Source organism: Sander lucioperca, chromosome 24, assembly GCF_008315115.2.
Source record: "Sander lucioperca isolate FBNREF2018 chromosome 24, SLUC_FBN_1.2, whole genome shotgun sequence".
Taxonomy (NCBI): Eukaryota; Metazoa; Chordata; class Actinopteri; order Perciformes; family Percidae; genus Sander; species Sander lucioperca.
Window position 1 is genome coordinate 12,679,391 of NC_050196.1, and position 22,837 is coordinate 12,702,227.

The following is a 22,837-nucleotide window of genomic DNA, read 5'->3' on the forward strand; positions in this document are numbered from 1 at the left end:
CTCGTTTTAACTAAACAAAACGATCCATAAAGTCCCACAGAGCAAACACTTTGTTTGTTTTTTTACTCCCGGCTAACGTGTAGTTAGCGTTAGCTGATTCATCCAAACTTTGCTAGTGCTCTGATACAGCCAAACTTCTCTCTCTGACGCACGAGGTCTGAGCAACCAATCAAAAGACTTGAAGTTACTACAATTATTTATATTTCTTTCATAGAAATGTTTGACTAAAATGTATATTTAATTGAATTTATGAAATGGGAGAACATTTTTAAGGGGTGCAGGGACCTCGAGGGCCCCCGTTGCGCCTGCTATGTTAATTTTTTTACATTTTTCATTTGTCCTTTAATTAATTTAAAAAGAAGATGTTTAAAAAGCAAAAAAAAAAGCCAACTAAAACACCATGTGTACAGTTTGGGCATTAAATGTTAAAATTTGATTGATTTTGACTTTAATGTGATGTCCAGATGTTTCTATTCATGTGAAGACCTCGTTTTCTGGTAAATATGGTTAGAGGACTGTAAAACTAGTGAAAAAAAGATACTGTTATTTACTATCAATCATCACATAGTTTACATATAGTACATCATATAGTGTATGTATACTGTATGAAGCATATGAAATGAAAACAGATCACACAATGAACATCGCATGGCTGATCTATTCTTTAAACATCCAGGGTGGAGATATTCTTCTTGTCAAAAGAAATGTCAAACCCTGGGTGCCTCGGCTCTTAGCGTGGTAACAGACATATGATACAGCAAATAAAACGTGACAGCTTTTCAAATTAAGGTAAATAGAGAGGGAGGGAGACACATCACACATCTGCCAGAGTTGAAATAACAAGGGAAATGTAGCAGGCACATTAGGGTTACTTCTTTTGTTTACATGTGAAGGGTTTGGACACACCAACTGAGCAAATAACACAAGAACATATGGCAGGGCTAATACAGTATATAACTTTACACAGTGCCTCACAGAAAGGTATACAAGTGGAATGGATGCAGATTCTGTGTTTGATTTTTGAAATACAAAACCATCTACTATAATCATCAAGTAAAAAGTAAAACACTGAATCGACAGCTTGTAGTTAAATTCTTCAGATAGCTGAAAATACGTTTGGTTTCATGCAATTTTATTATTAAAAGTCTCATTTGGAATGGAAACCCCACAGATCTGCCTGTAACATTATGAGCTGGTGATCCCAATCCAGAAATGTATGTTCCTCCTCCCTCAGCCCCTCTTTCCTTCCCTTTTCTCCTCCTAGCTCCTTCATTAGGAGCAGAAAGAAGAAATTGTGTGTAAATGAAGCTGCTGCGGCTCTGCAGTTGTCAAAGCTGAGCCCAGCGATGGCTAATTGGCTCTCAAGAAAGCTGGGTGGGTGTCAGTGGGGACGGAGCTCCAGCATCGCATCAGGGTAACACACAACACACACACACACACACACACACACACACACACACACACACACGATAAAACACCATCCGAGCTCTGCCGGTTTATTGGCTGATTCTGGAGCTGCATTATGCATATCAGTGAAAAACTTTGCTGTCAAGATTGTTTTTACAGTTGGTGGACTGATGGTGTTTGTCTTGCTGTACTTATATAGCAATGCATACGCCTTGTTATTAAAGCAGCAGCGAGGGCTCTATTACATTTTCATTTATTCAACTAAGTTGTACTCGGCCCATTTCATTCTAGGAAGGATTGCAGAGCACAAAACATTTACTGGATGTGACATTGTGGGTCACATAAACCCAAACTCTGCCAACACATCTGCTTCTATTTGATCCAAACACAACAGTTCAGACTGAAATTGGCTGCTGTGGTTGCTGCTAGGGGTGGGGGTGGGGGTGGAGGGGGGGGGGGGGGGATGCAGCATAATATGCAATATTTTCCGTGGCAAGACTGTATTGATACACGGACTAGGGCTGTGCTCGATTGAAGAAATTCTTAGTCGACTAACACTCATTCAATTGTATCGACTAATCGATTAGTTGATTTAATCGACAGATCTGTAAATCTGAGTTTGTCCGCAAAGAGTCATGCAAAAGCACCACTTTAATTCTTGTGTTTACCAGAGATGTGCTCGTATGTTTCTTGGAAATAAGTCATTCAGCATGAAAAAAAGCATAAAACATGACTAATCGACTAAAGAAATCTTAGTTGACTAAGACCAAAACGACCGATTAGTCGACTAATCGACTAAGAGGGAGCAGCCCTAACACGGACGCCAAGTATCGATCTTTTATTATACAAATTTCACATGAGAATTTAACCTTTTGGTAGTAGAATAATAAGATATAAATTATTTACAATGCAACTCCTTGGCTTATCTCCAAACACCCAGTGACAGTTTCACAGAAGGTTTAACAAGTGATTACGCAACTGGTGCAGTGCTTGTTTGCTAATAAATGTTCATTTTCACTACTGTATTAAACAGGAAGTTGCAGATAAACAAAGAAAAGGAGGCTTGCACAGCAATGATAAGATCATAGTGAATCTAATTGATGTTGTTATAAACTGTGTGCAATAATGAAATGAAAAACTGTATAGATGTGGTATCAACTGCACTGATATAAATGATTTCATCACATTAACTTCACAAATCACAAAAAGAGCATAACACTATTCTGATATGATAAAATGATATGGTATTGTATTACATGATAAAATAGTTACAAATCCAATAAATAATATAATTAAAGCAGACTAGAAGCAACATTTTGTCACCGCAACACAAAGCATCTGCAAATGAACTATGTGGGACTGGATTCTCCAATTTGCAATTAATAAAGCTTTTTTAGAGTGGGATGTATTAAACACATAGCTAAAGCAACTTACACACACACACACACACACACACACACACACACACACACACACACACACACACACACACACAACAAAGAAGGAAGTTGTAAGACTAAGTCCAGTCCTGCTTCTGTACCGACGTTTCCTTATCAGAGCAGGAAGTGGGCAAAATGTTTGAAACAACACGGACTGAACTCAGGGAGAGGCTCTGTTTTCCAAAACAAAATGTCTTCGTCCTTCAGCCACTTCACTCCAAGTCGCTTCACTAATTCTGACCCCAGCGGTCAACTTGTGCAACAGATACAATTCCAATTCCTAATTTCCTCCTCAAACAAGACTCTAATTAATTATTGATTGTTTATTTTTCTCTAGAGAGCGTCAGAATCTAAACAAACAATTATGTGTGTGTAATGACGCTGGCCCGGTGTGAGAGCAAGTCAGATCCCTGTTTACTGGAATTACTGCTGCTACCTTATTCATGTCTTCCTCTGCTTATTTCTGCAGCTCAAGCAGTGCCATGTTTCATTTATGAGTAAGACAGGCATGATGTTGCAAGCGAGTGATACCACTGCAGGACTTCAGAGATGTGATAAAAATGGCTGATGAAGAAATTGCATGAAAAGATGTTCAGTGAAGAAAATGGCCAGTTTGTGGGAATCAGGCTAAATTAACATGTATTCTCAAAAACATTTAAAAACAAGATCATAAGGAAGACATGCTATGTTTCTCACTGTCATCAGTCTTCAGCATTACAGGAATGTCTCATATCTCTGCACATCTGCAAACCAATGTGGTGATAAGATACACAGCAGCAAAGCCTCTTTACGTATGCATCTGCCAAACACTAATCTGCATTTACTGCAGGGGAGGAAGAAGCAACAGTTGAATATAGCAGTATGTGGTGGTGACAGGTCAAGACAAGGCTTACAGAGTCTGTGATATTTCCATCATCAAAAATCATCATCTCAAGCACCACTTTGCAGAACGTCATGTTTTTAAAGATGGATAGATGTCTGCAGGATTTTTTTTTTTTTTTTTTTTAAAATGGGCCTTCAAATCCAATTTCACAAATTGAAAAACATGTCAGAATAACCTTAATTACATCAACAAAGTGAATGACTTATTTCCCTAATTAGATTCAAAGAGGGAAACATGCAGAGAAGTCAATGTTAAAGTTTGAGAGACTCAGAATTCTTCCCTTTCTCTTCTCAATGTCAAAACGCAGAATGAGTCATTGTATCAACGCAGAAAATGCTTACGACAAAGGTGGGCGCTCAAACTTGGCCCTGAAAAACATAAAACTTCTTACATGTTGCTTTTTTGACTGAGTGAAATTGTCATTTGAAGTGGAAATAGTGGGAGGCTCAAAGCAGCGTGATCACATAAGTTGCTTGTCCTTCATGTTGTCTCTGGTTTAAGTAGCCTACTGTTGTTTAACAGATGTCACAGTAGGCTAATTAACAAACCTGTCCTTCAACTGAAGAACCCACAGCAGGCATCAGTATTTCTTTGGATTTCATTTGCTTAGATGTCTTTGACCAGAAATGTAAAAAGCATCTCTTCATGTGAGCCAGCGGACTCATTAAAGGAAATGAGTGTTACTCACTGAAAGCAGCGATGGCCAGGATGATTGTGATCACTATGGACAACCAAGACACCCACAGAGCTTTCTTTCGGTAACTCTGTGCTTCATGAGGCTTCAGACGCATGCTGCTTTCCAGAAGACCTGCAGACAAAAACACAGGGCACAGTGACACACAATTTACAGACATGACTCAGAGAGGGTACAAGAATCCGAAATGGGTTTCCTCAGGAGGGTGGCTGGCGTCTCCCTTAGAGATAGGATGAGAAGCTCAGTCATCCGTGAGGAGCTCGGAGTAGAGCCGCTGCTCCTTCGCGTCGAAAGGAGCCAGTTGAGGTGGTTCGGGCATCTGGTAAGGATGCCCCCTGGGCGCCTCCCTAGGGAGGTTTTCCAGGCACGTCCAGCTGGGAGGAGGCCTCGGGGAAGACCCAGGACTAGGTGGAGGGATTATATCTCCAACCTGGCCTGGGAACGCCTCGGGATCCCCCAGTCGGAGCTGGTTAATGTGGCTCGGGAAAGGGAAGTTTGGGGTCCCCTGCTGGAGCTGCTACCCCCGCGACCCGTTACCGGATAAGCGGAAGAAGATGGATGGATGGATGACTCAGAGAGGAAGCAGGGCAGGGAAACAGAGGGGCGCTTTAACAATGACAATGCTAACATGCTGATGTTTAATCATAAAACAAATCATTAGACGGATTAAAAGTTTGACCTGATGATGGCACTACACTACAGGAAAAGTTATGGGCTCATGAAAGGGACTGCAATTCATCCTTTGGTGAATGTCTGAACCAAATTGCATGGCAATCTATTTAAACATTTAAATCTATTTAAACATCTTGTCAAACATTTCACTTAAAATCACAAATGATAACCTCATGGTGGCGCTAGAGGAAAAGTCAGGGGAACACCACATTCAATAGGATATCCTCTCAGGACCATGAAGGCCTGTACAAAATTATGGCAATCCATCCAATAGATGATGAGACATTTCACTCTGGACCAAACTGGTTGACTGACTGATTGACCAACATTGCCCCTTATTGAAATGAAACCATGTGAGAAGTTTCAATGGGGAATGTCTCTGTGGTGGAACTGCTCACAACTCAGACATCTGAACTGTGACCCCAACTAAACTCTGTTTCTTTGTAAGGGTCACAAGCCAAAAAGCTCCCTGGTTGAGTAATTCATATCCACTTTTGAGTTAATCTAGTAAATCTGTCCTCTAGACCCTAAAAAAAAAACCTAAATCTATGAAGTACATGTAGTTAAATGGTGTCTTTCACACCTTACAGGGAGCTAGTCTCAACTTGTTTTCACTTTGGTATGACAATGAACTTGCAGAGGCTTGAAATGTGTTTAAGTTATCTATTCAAATGAACATCATGTCTGATCTTCTGTTAGCACATTTATACAGCCTATGGTTAGAATCCTAATACTAATCAGGGTTGGGTCTTAAAAATGCACCCATAACATTACAGTGACTAGTTTCAAGATATTGAATTAACATGACATACCGTATATCTTAGGTTAATATCTGATTACTTACTTGGCAGTGTACAGGTGCAGGAAAAGCATTTCATACAAACACACTTTCATCTGTGCCATATTTAAGATGTAAAATACCTGCCATAGCAACATTTTTTCAGTATAGTTGAAGGAATACAAGCGTAAACAGATTTCCAGCGTATCCCAGGTAAAAATTTTTGGTTCCCAGAACGTTCTGGAAACGTTCGTTTTTGGTTGCGGGAACGTTCCCTGAAGTTTATTTTTTGGTTAGTTTTTGGTTCCCATGGATGGAGTTTTCCTGGCGTTTAGGGAACGTTAGTTTTTGGTTACATCGACCGTTCTCAGAACGTTCCCAGAACATTCGCCTAACGTTGCAACCTTTAGAGAACGTTCCCTTACGGTTGTAACCTTTAGGGAACGTTCCCCTAACGTTCCCCTACCGTTGTAACCTTTAGAAAATGTTCCCCTACCGTTGTAACCTTTAGGGAACGTTCCCTTAACGTTCCCCTATCGTTATAACCTTTAGAGAACATTCCCCTAACGTTCCCCTAACCCTTAAGTAAGTTTATGGAACGTTCCCCTAACAAACAAAAAAAAAACCACTTACCTGCTTTTAGCGATTGTCTAATTTAACAGCATAATTCATCTTTTGCAATGGCATGTGCAAGAAACCTACCATAAATGAACTGACCAATATTCATATCTACTTTCTTTTTAGATGAGTCAACACCACACAGGAAACCAGCCAGTCGCCCAGAGCTGGATGGGTCTATTGTAACGCAAGCTCTGCCTGTCACTTCATCTTGGGACCCAGTTGAAGGTACAGTGGCTTTGAATTTTCCATTTCCAATTAAATACAATTTCATGACAAGGAACTTGAGAGTAACTTAACTTTTTTGTTGTTGTAAACTGCAGAACTCATCACACAGAGGGAGGTGACTCATCACACAGAGAGGCAAGAAGACTCACTTAAGTTGTTCACATATGAAAGTATATAATGTATAACAACTAAAACCATTAATTATTCCATAGCCATGAGGACATCCATTACCCGCATGGCACAGCGGATGGACACATTTGAGGAAAAGATGGATGAGCTGCTCATGCTCTTAAGGAGCTCCCAGTCACCTCCCTCTGCTCCAGTCGATGACGTGTTGCTGTCGCCCTGCTCGACAGTCACTGAGCTGCAGGAGTTAGACAGGAGTCTCAGTCAACAGGAGAGGAGGAACAAAATGGTAATTAAGTGGCCCTACCCTGCCCTAAGATAACACTATATAATTGCTTATCTTACTTATCTTACAAAATGGTAGTGTACAAGCTCACTACTTTGTTCTACATGTGTAATTTGTATTTATATATGTTTTACAGCAACTTTTCCTGACAACCTTTGGAGGTTCGACCAGAGGTACTGCCATCCGGCGCATGCTACGGCGAGTGGCAACCAATGACGTTGTAAAACTGTATAGCCTGCAGGGCAGAAAGACAAAGGCGGCCTTCCAGGACCTGACAATCTGCAGAGTTATAACAGACAGGTGTTATTTTATTGTTCACATCAGTATTATGCTTAGCTTGGCTGATAAGAGGTTTTAATTTGACCTGTAAATTTGCTTCTACTTGCTACTCTAGCGGCCTCCCAGAAAAACTTCCCCGCGCTGACTGCAGCAGAGGTGGAGGACCCCACAGTGCTCCCCCCTCACAATATCCAACAGCCTAGTGTCAAAGGTGGACTCATTCAAGTTTCTGGGCTCCATCATTTCCCAGGACCTGAAGTGGGAGTCTAACATCCTTAAAAAGGCTCAGCAGAGGATGTACTTCCTACGGCAACTGCGGAAGCATGGCCTACCACAACGGCTATTGGCCGTCTTCTACACTGCTGCCATCCTCCTGCCTCCTCCCCTCTGGCAGACGCTACAGATCCCTGCACACAAAAACAACCAGACACAAGAACAGCTTCTTTCCCACTGCCATCACTCTCCTGAACTGCTGATGAGTGGGGTCATCCCCACTTTGGCCATTCACCTACACATTACATACTTTATCATTCCAATATGCATTTTGAACACTACATTTGCACTATTAGTTTGCACTCTACATTTACATTACATACATATACATTTATATTAACTGCTCTTCAATGTTTAATTTCTTATACTGCACTGTAACTTTTATTCTCGTATTTTATCTGTTTTCAATTTTTAAATCTGTTTTCATGTAAAGCACTTTGAATTGCCCTGTTGCTGAAATGTGCTATACAAATAAAGCTGCCTTGCCTTGCCTTATACAATATATTGTGTTAATGTGCCTATATGTATGTTGTCTCTATTGTACAGTATGTGTCTATATGGCAAATAAAACTGATTCTGATTCTTATGTAAATATATATTTATTTTTTGGTACCGTGGTTGTTAAAGTTTTTTAAAGGTTAGGGGAATGTAAAAAAATAACGTTAGGGGAACGTTCCATAAACTTACTTAAGGGTTAGGGGAACGTTAGGGGAACGTTCTCTAAAGGTTACAACGTTAGGCGAACGTTCTGGGAACGTTCTGAGAACGGTCGATGTAACCAAAAACTAACGTTCCCTAAATGTCAGGAAAACTTTCCATGGGAACCAAAAACTAACCTTCAGGGAACGTTCTGGGAACCAAAAATTGTTACCTGGGACAGCATAAAATACATCGGCTACTCTCCATGGCATTACGCACAGTGCGCACCCTGGCTACGAGGCATCCGGTGAATCCTAAACTTTCAACATATTTCACAACGCCTACCTCCGTCCTCTATGCTGTCTGTTATCTTCATCTCCTGGTCCATCTTGAAACCCTCTCCCTGGCTTTCTGTGTTGGGCTGCTGCTGCTGCTGTTGCTGGGAGTCCATCTCCTCGCACTGCCCGTTCAACGCCGTGGGGTCTACTACAACCGGGACGGCGGTGGAGTCCGGCAATGTAGAGTCAGTCATCTTCTCAGCAGGTTGCGGTTCCAATGAGGCACTCCAAAAATGTCACACCTGGGCGATAAGTGCAGACTTTCAACTGGGGAGACACCCAGAGACAGTGAGGGAAGAAAGGAGACTCCTTGCAGGGCTGCAGGTCCACTAGCGCCAAATTACACACTGTAAGGTGAAACAATGCCGGAAATTAGGAGATGTGAACTTCAAAACAAACGCCTATTTGCCAACTGAAAAAAATAATGCGAAAATGTCTATTTTGTTCAAATATAGCCTACAGCTGAGCCTTTTGTGTGTGTTTTTCTGTGTTTAGTTTTTTTTGTTGCAAATAATGTCTATGCTTTATCATTACGGTATTTAAGAGTCAAACATGGCTTTTATTACCTTCTGTTACCCAAAAGCAGTAGTAATTTGGGTGATACTCAAGAAAATTACCTCAAGTAGGCTATTAAGTATGCTACAATTTGGGAACTTTTCTTGAGTATGCTACTTATACTAGCCTACATTTACAAAGGATTGGGTAGCCTAATTTTTTTACTCCACTATTTAATCTATTACAGTTAAATGCTGCTCAGTAAAATTCTTAATGCTTTAACTTTTTTTTAATTATGTTAAGTACTTTTATATTGTTGAATTGGAAGGCTACTTTTACTTAGGCTATGTAAGAAGCTAATTCTTCGAATCACTAAATGTTTTCAAGTTGAAATTTGCAGTTTCCATTAAACAAACAGCTGCTATTTATTTTGAAGGTGGTATAACCGGTAGCCTAGCCTACGTGATGTGTCTATGCTGACAAACCTGATGCGCTCAGTCTGGATAACCTAAGCAATAGAAAAAAAATCACAACTGGCTCCAATTCGCGACGTCGTGAAATAGCTACACCTGGACTCTAATTACTAAATCCCGGTGGAGTTCACGAGAGCTGTGCTCGCGCTGGAGTCGAACAAAGCTGCTGATCTGCGACCTGCGTCCGCGAGGAATCTGTCCCATGCGGATTGAACGAGCCGGAGGACCTGCAGACAGACTGGCCCCGTTACTCACCTTTCACGTGCGTGATTGAAAGATAATATAGTGATAATAAGTTGGTCACAACAACGCGTTGTCCTCGTGAGCGGCAACCCATCAGTAGCTAATTTCTTTCTTCACTTTTCTGCCATCACACCCTCAAATAGACAGTTATTTCCTCCTCTGTGGCCAAATCACTGATGTGATGATGATGATTAGAGAAGGAGGATGTTTTTTTTTCAAATAATTTTTACTGGGTGAGAGGGCAACGACAATTCAAATCTTATATTTCAGGATTGAGTGTGACGAAATTATGTTTTTGGTTGGAGTTATTACACTAGCCTACAAATGGTAACGGGATTCCTGTAACGGGTTGCTAAGATACAGCGCTGATAAACGCTTTTTCTGCTTTCTCTGGGTCAAACCCCTGAACTGATATGGGGTTTTCACTGAAGGCCTATTTACAAGTGATAAAGCATCCACTTTGAGCCTGAAAAACAATGTCCACATAAGGTGAATTAATTGAAATGTGAGGGGAACACAAATCGCCTACATTCACAATTCTGACATTTCATTAACAGATCACACTAAAATTAGCATAATCTGGTTGCATACAGGCCTACAAGTTTTAGAATTGTTATAGCCTACAGGAGCAGCCTAGGTGTAAGCTAAACCTAGTTTTGTTAGATCACTTGGGGAAGATGGAGATTTCACTCGCTGAGCTTGATTTTTGTCTTGGTCTTTGCTTCCATTTAGTGGTAGAAGGAGAGTAATGCAGGCCAAAGGATGCTCCACCATGTGGTGTCTCATTGTAGTCTACCTGCGTTGATCTCCCATGGAAATGTCAGAATCAGAACAGAGGGAGGATAGGCTATCTAAATCCACATTTTAATAAATAGCAATTTTAGCTGTGGTCTGGTTTTCTTGTCATATTGATCAAATAGGCTATTAATATCGAACCTCTTGAGTCGTTGCTTTACATGTCCCCAGGAATTCAGCCATTATAGAGGCTTGGTGGCAATAATAGGGAGATAGGCGATTGTACAATTGACATGCATCAACTCTGAAAGCAATAGGCCTAGTAGTAACAATTAAACTTTGATTTCTAAGGGCTCTTCGGGGCTTTACATTAGTAGCCTAAAAATAATGCAAAGTACAGTTGTGGGTAATCTGGATATTTCGACCCTAATTGCATAGCCTCGCTATTTCTTTGAAAAATCAACTAGGAAAGCAACGTCTTTAGTAAGTTAGCTTCTGGCTAAAGGGCTGAATACATTTAGCTATTACACCTGAAATAACGTTCGTTTAGTTGTTGTGGACAAAATGCCACAGCGTGAATGAGGTATAATAATAAATTGATTGATTGTGGCATCAATGAGTGCTATTTGTACTACCGAACACTGGTGGCGCTGTTCAGAAAATAGGTAACCGGTTTTAATCAGCTTCGGCTGCTCATTTCGTCCTTCCGGTGCCCCCGTCGCCCCACTCCCTCCCGATGCTAACACCGTCGGGCTTGGCTGTGGGAGCGTAATGGCGGTGCACCGGGGACCCTCTACGAAATGGCTCTTTACCCGGGAGCAGCTCGAAAACACGCCGTCTCGACGCGGCGGAATAGAGGCCGACAGGGAGCTTTCTTACAGGCAGCAGGCCGCCAACTTAATCCAAGATATAGGCCAGAGACTCAACGTGTATCCTTTCTGAAACGCAAAGGCTAACTGTTAACTAGCAGACATACGGGTTAGCGCATTAGCTAACTGAAAGGCCGGAATGGCAAGCCTCGTTACAATTAATATTGTATCCCTCAAATACACCTAAAATCTTTCACTATCATGTACAGAGTCCTCCATGATAAGATGGACCATTTAACTCCGCAAATGTGGTGTTAATATTTAGCTAGCTGGAAGCGTTAAGGCCTGCTTGCTATCTTAGCTATTGTTTTGTCTCAGACTGCAGATTCCATTGTTAGCTTTGTGTCTAGCTAATGATATCAGTGATGAATGCTTACTAATACTGGTTGTACGTGTAAGTTAAACATATTACTACGTTTCAAATGGCTTAAAGTGACTATAATTGAAAGTAAAAGGTAATGAATTTATTCTGCGATAGCACGGTACACGTTTTGCTAGCTGTCTCTACTCAACGCTAGCTTGATGCTAATGTGTCAAGGTTTCTACTCTAAAGCTGTTACATTCAATTTATTTGTACTGTATATCATCCATGTATTGTGCCTTAATAATATACCAGCTCTCAACTGATTATCAACACTGCTATAGTATATATGCACAGGTTTTATATGATTCACTCCTTCAGCAAATTCCATAGAAATGTAAGTAACGTTACCACTGCAGTGTTGGCTGATACCATAATTACCGGTGGTACGACTATGAAAACTGACTGAGGTTTTTCTCTCTCTAGGTCATTTCTCAGACTACGTTGTTCCTGGCAGCAAAAGTTGAGGAGCAGCCCAGGAAGCTGGAGCATGTCATTAAAATAGCCCATGCCTGCACTAACCCACAAGAGCCTGCCATAGACGCTAAGAGCAACGTAAGAAAACTATGAGTAGACTTTTGGTTTTCATGGAATTTACTCAGTTAATAACTGACTAAAGTGCCATTGTGAGGCTTTTGGGAGAAAAGACATCTTCAACTGCTGTATAGCAGCAACAACATAACTATTTTAATAACTGGTTAATTGCTACTAGTTTTCCAAGCAGAAATACCAGTGTTTTTACACCAAGGATTTTGCTGTTTTTCTTTGGCTTGTATAATAGTCAATTAAAATCTGCGGGTTATGGACTGGTTGTTGAGACAAAACAAGCTATTAAAAGATGTCCCCTTCTGGAAATTGTTTTGGACACGTTCCACAATGTTCTAAGGTTTAATAGACAAAATGAATAATCAACAGTTAAAATATAGGTCTATTGTTCGTGAAGTCACCTTTTGCTACAATTTGACAGATATAATGTTTACGTGATGTTGCAGATAAGACTTGGGGGGGGAAAAAGACCATTGTCAAGTCCAATGTTGAATCTACTTATTTTAATCATGTGCTTTGTCTGCCCTATTAAAAACCACGTTGACATAATTTGTTGTGGGTAGAAAGGATAAGGATAATTTGGTTAATTTAAGCCCCCTTTCACACATGCACTGCAACCCTAAACCTATCTAGACATTACTCGAAGAGGCTGTATGTAAGAATTCTCAGCAAGCAAGTGAGCGTGTTGATGTTTCTCAAGGGGCTGGTGTGAAACCAGAAGAAAACAAACATGCAAGGGTGACCAATAAGGGTCTATTATGCCCACACACTTAAGCTCTTATATCAGAATGCTAAAAGGTGCAGTAGCGCCACTACCCCAGCTTTTCTGCTGGCAATGCTTTTATTTTGTAGGAATGCTGATAAGTTGAATCATCAGTATATCGCTGCTGGAAAGCAGATTTTAAATTGTTCAATGATTGATCTTTTTCAGGCATTCCAGCAGCAGACACAAGAGCTTGTAGCACTGGAAACAATAGTGCTGCAAACGCTGGGTGAGTGCTATTAAAGCTTCAGTAATGTACATACAGTATTTACTTTTTTTCTGTGTTGAATTGCTTTACTGGCTTCAGCCAGCCATTATAGCAGCATTATTCCTGTCAAAGGAAAAAGTGCAAACAGAATTACAGTACCAGATAGGCATGTTGACATTGCAGTTTACCTTTTCAAATGTTTAAGAAGCACTTGAGGTTGTTCTTTCAGTTCCTTTCTCTTTAAACAAATATGAACCACAATATCGCACTTGATTTCTGCTACTGCTGACACGAGTGGCTGATCGCCTTCATTCAACATCTTTATTGCAGGTTTTGAAATAACAGTTGATCATCCACACACAGATGTTGTGAGGTGTTCCCAGCTAGTACGAGGTATAACATTCTTTCTTTTTACCATCACTTTATATTACTTCTAAAGAATTGTTTTCAAAAATGATAAATCCTAAATCCCCTCTAAAGTAAAAGATTAACAGTGTTTTTAAGAGCCACTTTTTCTTACTTTGGTCCCAAGTAACCAAGATTTGCATCTATACAGCTACATGAATCGTACTGCATAATTTACATTAATGGTAATTATAAAATGGTTATTTCAGAGTGTCAACTTAGTTCTAAAATAAACTTTCTTTCTTTTTCAGCAAGCAAGGATTTGGCACAGACTTCCTATTTCATGGCTACCAACAGGTTATTATCCTGTTCCCCTTATTGCACTGTAATGGCACACTATAGCTTCCTGTCCTGCAGGGCCCCCCTTCCTGTGTCCAACGCCCTGTTTGCGCCTGGAACCCCGGGAACCCCCAGTGTGGGGAAGTACCGACCAGGCTGCTGTGTGCGGTGTATTGTACAAGGGCTCTGTGTTGGCACATAGGGGTTGAATGCACTATGTGGAGTGTAGTGGTGCTGTTTACCTCTCAAGGTTGTTTGGTACGGAGTGCACATGTCTAAAAAAAACTCAAATGGTAGCCTGAATATAGATTGCCACTAAAGATTCTTAAACTTATAGAGTGCTTTGGTAAGTATAGTTTACAGTTCTTTTTTTTAACTTTTTGCACATTTTTCACCCTAAAAGAGCTAACATTGAAACACCAAACTATGCTGCAAACTGAATGCTTGTTCTGTGTGGTAATGTAGTTTTTATGACCATTTCAGAAATCTAATGCATGTGCGTCATAGGGTTATTGTCTTTTGAAGAGGAAATATGGTGGCAGAAATGTTTTAAAGATTCGCTACTAAATAATTTTCACTTTATATACACTGAGCTCCTAATTTTGATATTACTGTGCTGTTGTTCAGTAACTGACTTTTGAGGTGTTTATCTTACTTGTTTTACAGAGGCTGCTAGTATGATATGCAAGTCTGAGAGATTGATGTTCCCAACAAATGATGGTAGATAGGATCTCTTAATTTCAGTTTATGCACAAAGAATGAAGTCCAGATTAAAGTGTGGTGAATGTAATAACTTTATTGATGATAATGAAGGTATTAAAAGAATAATATGTGAGAGCAATGTTCATATTGTCGCGGTGTATCTCCAAGGCTGGATGACATTACAGAAGTAGCCAAATTTTCCCCACCGTTTGAACGCCATCGCTGCACGTACAATACTGCACAATATTTAAGATGTCGCACTCTTACGTGTGTTAAATCATGCGAGTTGTGATATAAGCTTTGTCAGAATTTTTGCATATACCTATAAATAATATAGATAACACATTATATTTACCTTTTACACCTTAAGCCTACTTTTTTATGCATTTCGAATTACAAGGCTGTTTAATATCTTTAAATGCAACTCACGTTAAAACTAAAACATGTTATAATTTCTGCTTTGCAGCTAAAATTGTTGTAAAACGGCAATGTTGCACTTGGGCTTAGGTGGAGTCATTCTACTTGTTGATATTAAAAGTAGAAAGTGGAATCAGAGGTAGGAGGGTTTTTAATCTTAGTTCAACTTTCAGTGTGATTCTGAGATACTTGATAAATGTGAGCCCTGGTCATTTTCAGCAGTTTTAGCTTCAATACACTAGTCAGTTTGCAGTGTAGTTTGGGATTCAGGGTGCAGAGAAAATAAACCATAAAAAACTTAGTCTAATCATTTGTCTTGGCTACCAGTGTTTCTCAGTCTTAAAGTTCCCATGTTTGATGTCGTGAAGTTTCAGTGATGATGGTGCTGAACGTGCTGTCATCATTTTATACTAATGCAAGTAGTGAGTAGATTTTATTTAATTTGTTTATAAGTTGGTATTTCCTGAAATTATTGCTCATTAAGAGATAAGAAACACTGTTTTTTAATGTTTCATAATTTCCCCCTTTTTAAATTCAAATCAAAACAATGTGGCCAAATACAGGTTCAATATATCATCATATGAAACATTTAGGAACATATTCTTACAAATGTTTTTCCAGTATTATAAGGTAAGGATGTGTGTATGTGATGTGAAAATATTAGTTTGATTCTTAGTAATGCTTTAATGTTCTGCTATTAATTTGAACATATGTTAATGTGGCCTTGTTAAACTGCCTCAAATGTATATTATATATGTATGTTAGAATAAAAGGCCTTAAGCTGACGGTTGTATCTTTCTCTTTTGTTTGTCTCCTGCAGTTTGCACCTCACCACCTTCTGCCTACAGTACAGGCCCACAGTAGTCGCATGTGTCTGCATCCACCTGGCCTGCAAGTGGTCCAACTGGGAGATCCCCGTGTCTACAGATAGCAAACACTGGTGGGAGTACGTGGACCGCACCGTAACGTTACAGCTGCTGGATGGTAAGAACTTCTACCGCTGGTTTATCCTTCTCTTGGAGTCATAGAAAGGTTCATGCTCTTTTTAGGGAGTGGGGGGACTACGGGCGTTTTCACCTACCCAATAATCCAAATGTTGTTTTCCCCTAAACCAATCCTCAACTATGAATGTATCTGCAAATTAAATATCACATTACATTACATGTCATTTAGCTGACACTTTTATCCAAAGCGACTTACAATTAAGTGCTTTCAACTGTGAAGGTTCAAACTCCAGACAACAAGTAGTAAGTGCAAATACATTAGCTTTAAATAAGCAAAGCTACAAAGAGACGTGAAAGTGCAGGTTCAAGAATTTATTTATTTTTTTATCCGAGGTGTAGTCGGAAGAGATGTGTTTTTAGCCTTCGGCGGAAGATGTGTAGGCTTTCGGCCATCCTGATATCGATGGGGAGCTCGTTCCACCATTTGGGAGCCAGGACAGTGAACAGTCGGGATTTCGTTGAGTGATTAGTTCTTCCTCGCTGTGAGGGGGCAGCAAGCAGTTTGGCTGATGCAGAACGAAGTGGGCGGGTTGGGGTATATGGTTTGACCATGTCCTGGATGTAAGCTGGGGCTGATCCGTTCGGGGCCCTGTACGTAAGTACTAGTGTCTTGAAGCGGATGCGGGCCGCAATTGGCAACCAGTGAAGAGATCGGCGGAGCGGTGTAATGTGAGAGAACTTGGGGAGGTTGAAGACAAGCCGAGCTGCTGCGTTCTGAATGAGCTGCAGGGGTCGGATGGCACATACAGGCAGGCCAATCAGGAGGGAGTTGCAGTAGTCTAGACGTGAGATGACTAGAGCCTGAACCAGAACCTGAGCCGCCACCTACGTTAGAAGGGGACGTATCCTTCTGATGTTATGCAGCATGTATCTACACGATCGGGTGGTTGCAGCAGTGTTAGCAGTGAAGGAGAGTTGGTCGTCAAGTGTCACACCCAGGTTTCTAGCAGTCTGGGTGGGGACTACCACAGAGTTGTCAATTGTTATAGTCAGGTCTTAGGTAGGAGAGCCCTTCCCTGGAAGGAAAAGGAGCTCAGTCTTGTCAAGGTTGAGTTTCAGATGGTGTGTAGACATCCAAGAAGAGATTTCAGTCAGACAGGCCAAGATACGTGCTGCTACTTGAATTTCAGACTCAGGAAAGGAGAGAATTATTTGGGTGTCATCTGCGTAGCTGTGATAAGAAAAGCCATGCGACTGAATGACAGACCCGAGAGAGTTGGTGTACAGAGAAAAGAGGAGGGGACCCAGGACTGATTCGTGAGGAATGCCAGTTTTGAGTGGGCAAGGTTCTGAGCTAGATCCTCTCCAAGTTACCCGGCTTTTAAATTTGTCTTGCTGATGGATTACATTACGGCCAATCTACGGACCTTTTTTAGAAAGTGTTTTTGACACTCGTCACTCATGCGTTTTTCAAATCTATTTTTGTCGCGTTTTGTAAAGTGTAATCTGCATAGACGGCTGTTCAAATCAGACAAATATCCGGATATGTGTTAATTTATTAACCGTATCTACACTGATTGATCAAAGCCAACAGTCTGTCACTACAGTCATCAGTCATTTTCCAAGCAAAATGCCAAACATTCCCTCGTTTCAGGCTTCTGAAATGTAAGAAATGTTTTCTTGTCTGAGTGTTTGTTTTTTTTTTAACACTATTTGCTTACATTTTATACTTCACAGAATAATCAAGAAAATAAACGTCCGATTAATCGAGCGTTAGTTACAGCCCAAGTGAATGCTACTAAATATGTGCACCAGGACCCAAACCATTCCTCTATTTTCAAGTAGGGCGACAAAGCGGCTGTCTCTGGTCTCCCCTACTGACATTGCCTCATCATATGTAGTATTGCAGTCTCAGCCATTATCCTAAGCTATCAGTAGATAGCATGAGAATGGTGTTAGTAATGAGCCTACAGTATAGAGGTGTACACTGACAAAGTTGTCTTCACTGTTTTCAGAGCTCACACATGAGTTTCTTCAGATCCTGGAAAAGACACCCAGCAAACTGAAGAGGATACGAAACTGGAGGGTATGTCATTAATTCTTGTCAGGCGGCACATAAAGTGTGACTGGTACAGGTTAGGACCAATAAGTGTCAGTATCTCATGTTGAATTCTGTGTTTCCTAGGCTATTCAAGCAGCTAAGAAGCCAAAGACAGAGGGCCCAACAGTGGATAGTGCCTTCCAGGGGACGTCCTTAGATGGCCTTTCTGGTGTCTCCAACTCCTTCTTCCCCTCCACCTCATCAGACTCTTTAGACATGCCCTCCCTTAACAGCATCGCAGCCTCCTATGCCTCCTACCAGCCACTGTGCGACCAGTCAAAGAGCTGCGACTACGACCAGTTCTCCGAGCCTCACCTTTCAGACTTCACACTGGTGAAACACGAACACAAAGCTACAGGCGGATCTAGTAGTAAACACCCGCAGCTCAGTACAAACGCCGCCACCTTTTCACGGCCGCAGAAAGTCTTGACCCTGGAAAAGTACAGAGAGAAACATGCGGCGGACCTGGCCTCGCAGAACGGTATGAAGGATGAGTCGAGCACAGACATGTACGCACCTCCTCCGGCTCTCTCCTCACACCACCACAAGAAACGCTCTCAGGCACAGCAGGCCAGCCAGTCAGGTGAGAGCAGGAGAGATAAGACCAGCTCTAAAAAGGCTCGGCTGCCTCCTTCTTATGCTGAGAACGGCTCCGCCACGAGCGAGGAGCTCAAGATGAGAATCAAAGTTTCATCAGAGCGTCACGGAGGCTCAGAGCAGGGCGGGACTCTGACTGGAAAAGACAAGCACAAAGAGCATGGCCACCGTCACTCAAAACACAGCCACTCGCACCCTTACTCCCTCAGCGGAAACGGCAGAGGGACAATAGAGAACGCCTCTTTATCCATACGAGCTCCCGACGTTGGCTCCTCCGGCTCGTCTCGTAAAAGGCCTCACTCTGACGCCGGAAACCACAACCACCACCACCACTCGTCCAAGAGCAGCAGGAGCTCCAAAGGAGGCCTCGGCTCGGCCCACTACTCATCTGAGAGCGGGAGCAGGATGATGGAGCACCACGGCCACGACGGAACCAACGGCATGCTGACCTCCAACGGCCAACACACTGACTACAAAGACACTTTTGACATGCTGGACTCTTTACTAAGTGCCCAAGGAATGAACTTGTAACCCTCGGAGAGGCCACAGTGTTGTCTAGAATAAGGTATTACCATGTTTAATAGTTTAAAAAAATGAATTTATTTGTCTTAAGTTATCTGAATTCTGCATCGCCCTCAGTCGTGTCTACACACTGATTATTGATGATTCTCGTTCAGCTGTCAAAAATGTAAAATTATATGGATAGAGCTGTGTACCACTAGCTTGCAACAAAAAACAACCATGAGAAGTTTTAAGAACGCGGCTGGAATAATGAGATTTTAAAACATTCTTTTAACGCGAGCCGACATTATGATTTTAATGTGCATGTTTTAAGTCACAAAAGGGAAGACAAAGCTAGTGTTCACAGCTATTGTGACAGTTTACAGATGGTTAATGTTTTTTTTTTGTATGTTAAGACATTTTGTTCCACTGAAAATCTCAGGTCTTGAACTTTTTTGATATAAGAACGAATCTTCCTCTGTTTGGGTTTATTACCTATATGTGGAGATGTATCACCTCGTCCATTTGCTGACGATGACGAAACATGGTCTGCTTACTTTTCAAAGAGTGCATCAATAGTTAAAAAAAAAAACCAATACAAATGTAAGGCAGACTCTATTTGCCGTCTATTGGGACTTCCAAGGCCGCACCTGAACTTAATGTGCAGACTCATTATAGAGCTACAAATAAAGTTTACGTAACATCTGCTGTGAAAGTGCATTTAGGATATATCGGCTAAAATTGCAAAACGGCCTTGTGATTGTACCTTGTCAACCGCTATACAGTATGATAAATGTTATTAACTATCAGAAAATACAGATCTCTTAAATAAGATTGTGTATATAGGACTGTAGTTCAGATTTCAATCTGTTGGTTTATTGCATCAGTCCAGACCTTCCTCCATTCAGTGTATCATGAGATCTAATGCAGACTCTATATTGATGAATTTATCCTCGATTTGTGTATTGAGAGCCCAAATAAAGGTGTAAAATTCATTTTTACACATCAGTGATTTTCTGTTCTTAAGTGTCTGATGTGAAACCAGAAACATGGATTTACCATTTGAGTTGTTGATTACGTTTGGTTGGTTCTGTAAGGTGATGATGAACATAACAAAAACCTAAACTTTTGAACAATGAAAGGAGTTACTCATCAAGGCTTTAAAGAGCGTGTAATGTTCTCTGTTTTCCTTCACTTTTGAAAGCTACATTTTCCATGGAAAGCTGTCAGGCTAACCACTAATTTAATGATCAAAGGATCTATTTTTTTTGTTTTCACAATCGTTTAGTCTATATAATATTAGCAAATAGTGAAAAATACCAATGACAAGTTCACAGATCCAACGGTGACATCTTCAAATGTCTCCATTTTGTCCAGCCAAAGATTCAGTTTACGGTCATACAAGACTGAGGAAACCAGCAAATATTTACATTTGAGAAGCGGTAACCAGTCAGACATTTTTGCTTAAAAATAGATTAAAAGTGACAAAAAAGACAAAAAGTAAACTCACGGCCCGCTTACTAGCTTTTTCTAGGGCTTTTAACCACAACTCGCTGTCTTCCTCTGGGGGAAAACAATGGAGTAATAATAAAACCTGAGATGACAGACTCCATCTGCTGACGACGAGCAAAAGGCTCAAGGCAAAAGCTTGATCTCCAATTTATTTACTTTTGTCAATGTTTTCCATCATTTTCATTGACTCTTAAATAACTTGGCAGAAAGTAGACTACCATTTTTTTTAATTAGTTTAACACTAAATATTAATCTGTTTTTGAGGCAGTGTTAATACAATTAACCTACCTAAACATACTAATACAATCAGTAAAGTTACTGGTATGTAATGATTAGTCACAGTTTTGCTTATTTTTGTTGCCTCTGAAAGCAGTGATTTTCCATTTTTGCTCCAACATGTATGCAAGGACCTCTTCCCTGTCAAATCTGAACAGTCAACATGTAGTACTTGACTCGAGTAAAATGCAGTCCTCAGTGCAAAAAAATGGTAAGCCTCTAATTTTGGCCTGGAAGGCACATGTAGCATGCAAAAATGAAAAGAACTGCCAAATCATGCAGATGGTTTAATCCCAGCCTCATAACATTGGATTTATTTTCCATTGAATTTAAGCCCTCGCTGCATTTGAAGATAAAACAGTCATTTGTCAAACGCCGCCAAAAGAAATTCTCATCAAAACAGAATATACAATGGTCATTTCCCACTGCCTCTCTGTTTACATATAGATTGATTAATTGATTATGTTACAGGCTACTTACTGAACAATACTGATTACATTAAATGGCCATCTTTCAGTACATGCTAGGTTTAAAAACAGCCATATTGGAGCTCTAATAGACAGCTGAAGTGATTAGTAGTTGGGTTGCTGTGCTACTGAATTAGTAATGCTAATGGCAGTTAATGAGGCATGACTAGAAATACAAGTTGAGCAGAATATTTAAATTAGTTTGTGCTTCTAAACATGCTTTTGTCTTGATAATGGTAGAAACTACGAAATCTGTTTATTTTAGTAGCTAAATTACCTTGTGGACATTTTTTCTTTTGTTCTTGCCAAAGAAAGCTAATTTATCAGTGAAACCTGCCATTTGGTCCCTCCAACAAACCTTAAGGGGGTTTCAAGGTTTTGCTTTGGACTTTACACTCTCACACAATACAGCGCTGATGGTTCATTCGTGGGTAGAACATAAATCCAGTTCCTGATAATTAACTAGCACCCTCAGAGCAGACACAGCGTTTTCACCAAGTATTACCTTCTAATTTTAGTGTGGAAGACAATGGGGAAATTCAGCGGGAGGATGTCGGTGAATATTCAACCATCTGGACATTCTCGCATACTGGTGGGAGGGTGATGATTTATTTTCAGCAACCTCTCGAGCTGAATAAGAGACGCCTACTGCTCGAAAATCCGCAGAGAGGAAGAGATATGAGAGGCTTTTGTGAGCAACAAATCCCAGAATTAAGAGCCATCTGAAAGGAAAACACCGTCCAAGCTCTAATTACGACTCAAAAGACAGGGACATACAGCCATGTAATGCAAAGGTCCCTGACACAAATACTATTATTATCATTATGATTGTTTCAGCAGCTAGGGTAGCAAGTAAACGGATAATTAAGTTACACTTTAAAAGATGATTTGAAGACTCAACTCATGCTCCATGTTATCCGGGATGCAACAAAATAACAGCATCATTTCAACTGATTTAGTTTGGGACAAGAATATTAGCCATTTGTCACAGAATTGCAGGTTCTGATGTACAGCAAAAATCCCCCTTCATTTCATGATGCGTCTCCGATCCATAGCTGTTTTACTGCCTCATGTCCACTAGATGGCAGTATTACATTTGGCCTTTTAATGCCAGCAGGGCAGATCAGCAGCACCACAAACACCCAGCATCATTTTCACTGCTTTTAGAGGATTAAAAAAAAAGAAGCAAAACAAGACGCAGTGTTGAATAACCTTGAAAGAGGATGCAGCTTTTCATGCCATAAACCCAAGGTGCCTCTCAGCACACTTTGTGATCCTAGGTC

At 40.7% G+C, this 22,837-nt stretch overlaps 2 protein-coding genes across 7 annotated transcripts in view; one reads left to right on the forward strand and one right to left on the reverse strand.

The window, feature by feature from the left end:
* LOC116044599 (transmembrane protein 163-like) overlaps nt 1-9,864 on the reverse strand; it is a 23,785-nt gene extending 13,921 nt beyond the window's left edge. Inside the window, exons 1-3 of one of the 2 annotated variants that reach the window (XM_035998406.1) lie at nt 9,641-9,864; nt 8,668-9,007; nt 4,418-4,537 (exon numbers count right to left, since the gene is read on the reverse strand). In XM_035998406.1, the coding sequence (XP_035854299.1) occupies nt 4,418-4,537; nt 8,668-8,854 (307 nt within the window). In that variant the 5' untranslated portion in view covers nt 8,855-9,007; nt 9,641-9,864. Of the gene's footprint in view, nt 1-4,417; nt 4,538-8,667 lie in introns of both variants that reach the window. The other variant, XM_031291926.2, reaches the window with a different exon arrangement.
* LOC116044575 (cyclin-T2-like) lies at nt 9,680-20,294 on the forward strand. Of its 5 annotated transcripts, XM_031291882.2 has the most exons (9): nt 11,286-11,535; nt 12,092-12,173; nt 12,263-12,391; nt 13,314-13,374; nt 13,684-13,746; nt 14,010-14,055; nt 15,977-16,140; nt 18,116-18,186; nt 18,286-20,294. In XM_031291882.2, the coding sequence occupies exons 1-9, from the start codon at nt 11,378-11,380 to the stop codon at nt 19,327-19,329; spliced, it is 1,818 nt and encodes a 605-aa protein (XP_031147742.1). In that variant the 5' UTR covers nt 11,286-11,377; the 3' UTR covers nt 19,330-20,294. The 5 variants fall into 5 exon arrangements, 3 of the variants coding, with proteins under 3 accessions (XP_031147743.1, XP_031147742.1, XP_035854298.1); XM_031291883.2 differs by lacking the exons at nt 11,286-11,535; nt 12,092-12,173 and adding an exon at nt 9,680-9,890 and having other exon boundaries at nt 18,286-20,292; XR_004896565.1 differs by lacking the exon at nt 18,286-20,294 and having other exon boundaries at nt 11,285-11,535; nt 14,010-14,383.
* Nucleotides 20,295-22,837: the final 2,543 nt, after the last annotated feature.

Coding starts and splice junctions, on each gene's coding strand:
- LOC116044575 (XM_031291882.2), top strand. CDS start 11,378: ATGGCGGTGCACCGGGGACCCTCTACGAAATGGCTCTTTACCCGGGAG. Junction 12,392..13,313: donor CCATAGACGCTAAGAGCAAC/GTAAGAAAACTA, acceptor GATCTTTTTCAG/GCATTCCAGCAGCAGACACA. Junction 18,187..18,285: donor AGAGGATACGAAACTGGAGG/GTATGTCATTAA, acceptor TGTGTTTCCTAG/GCTATTCAAGCAGCTAAGAA.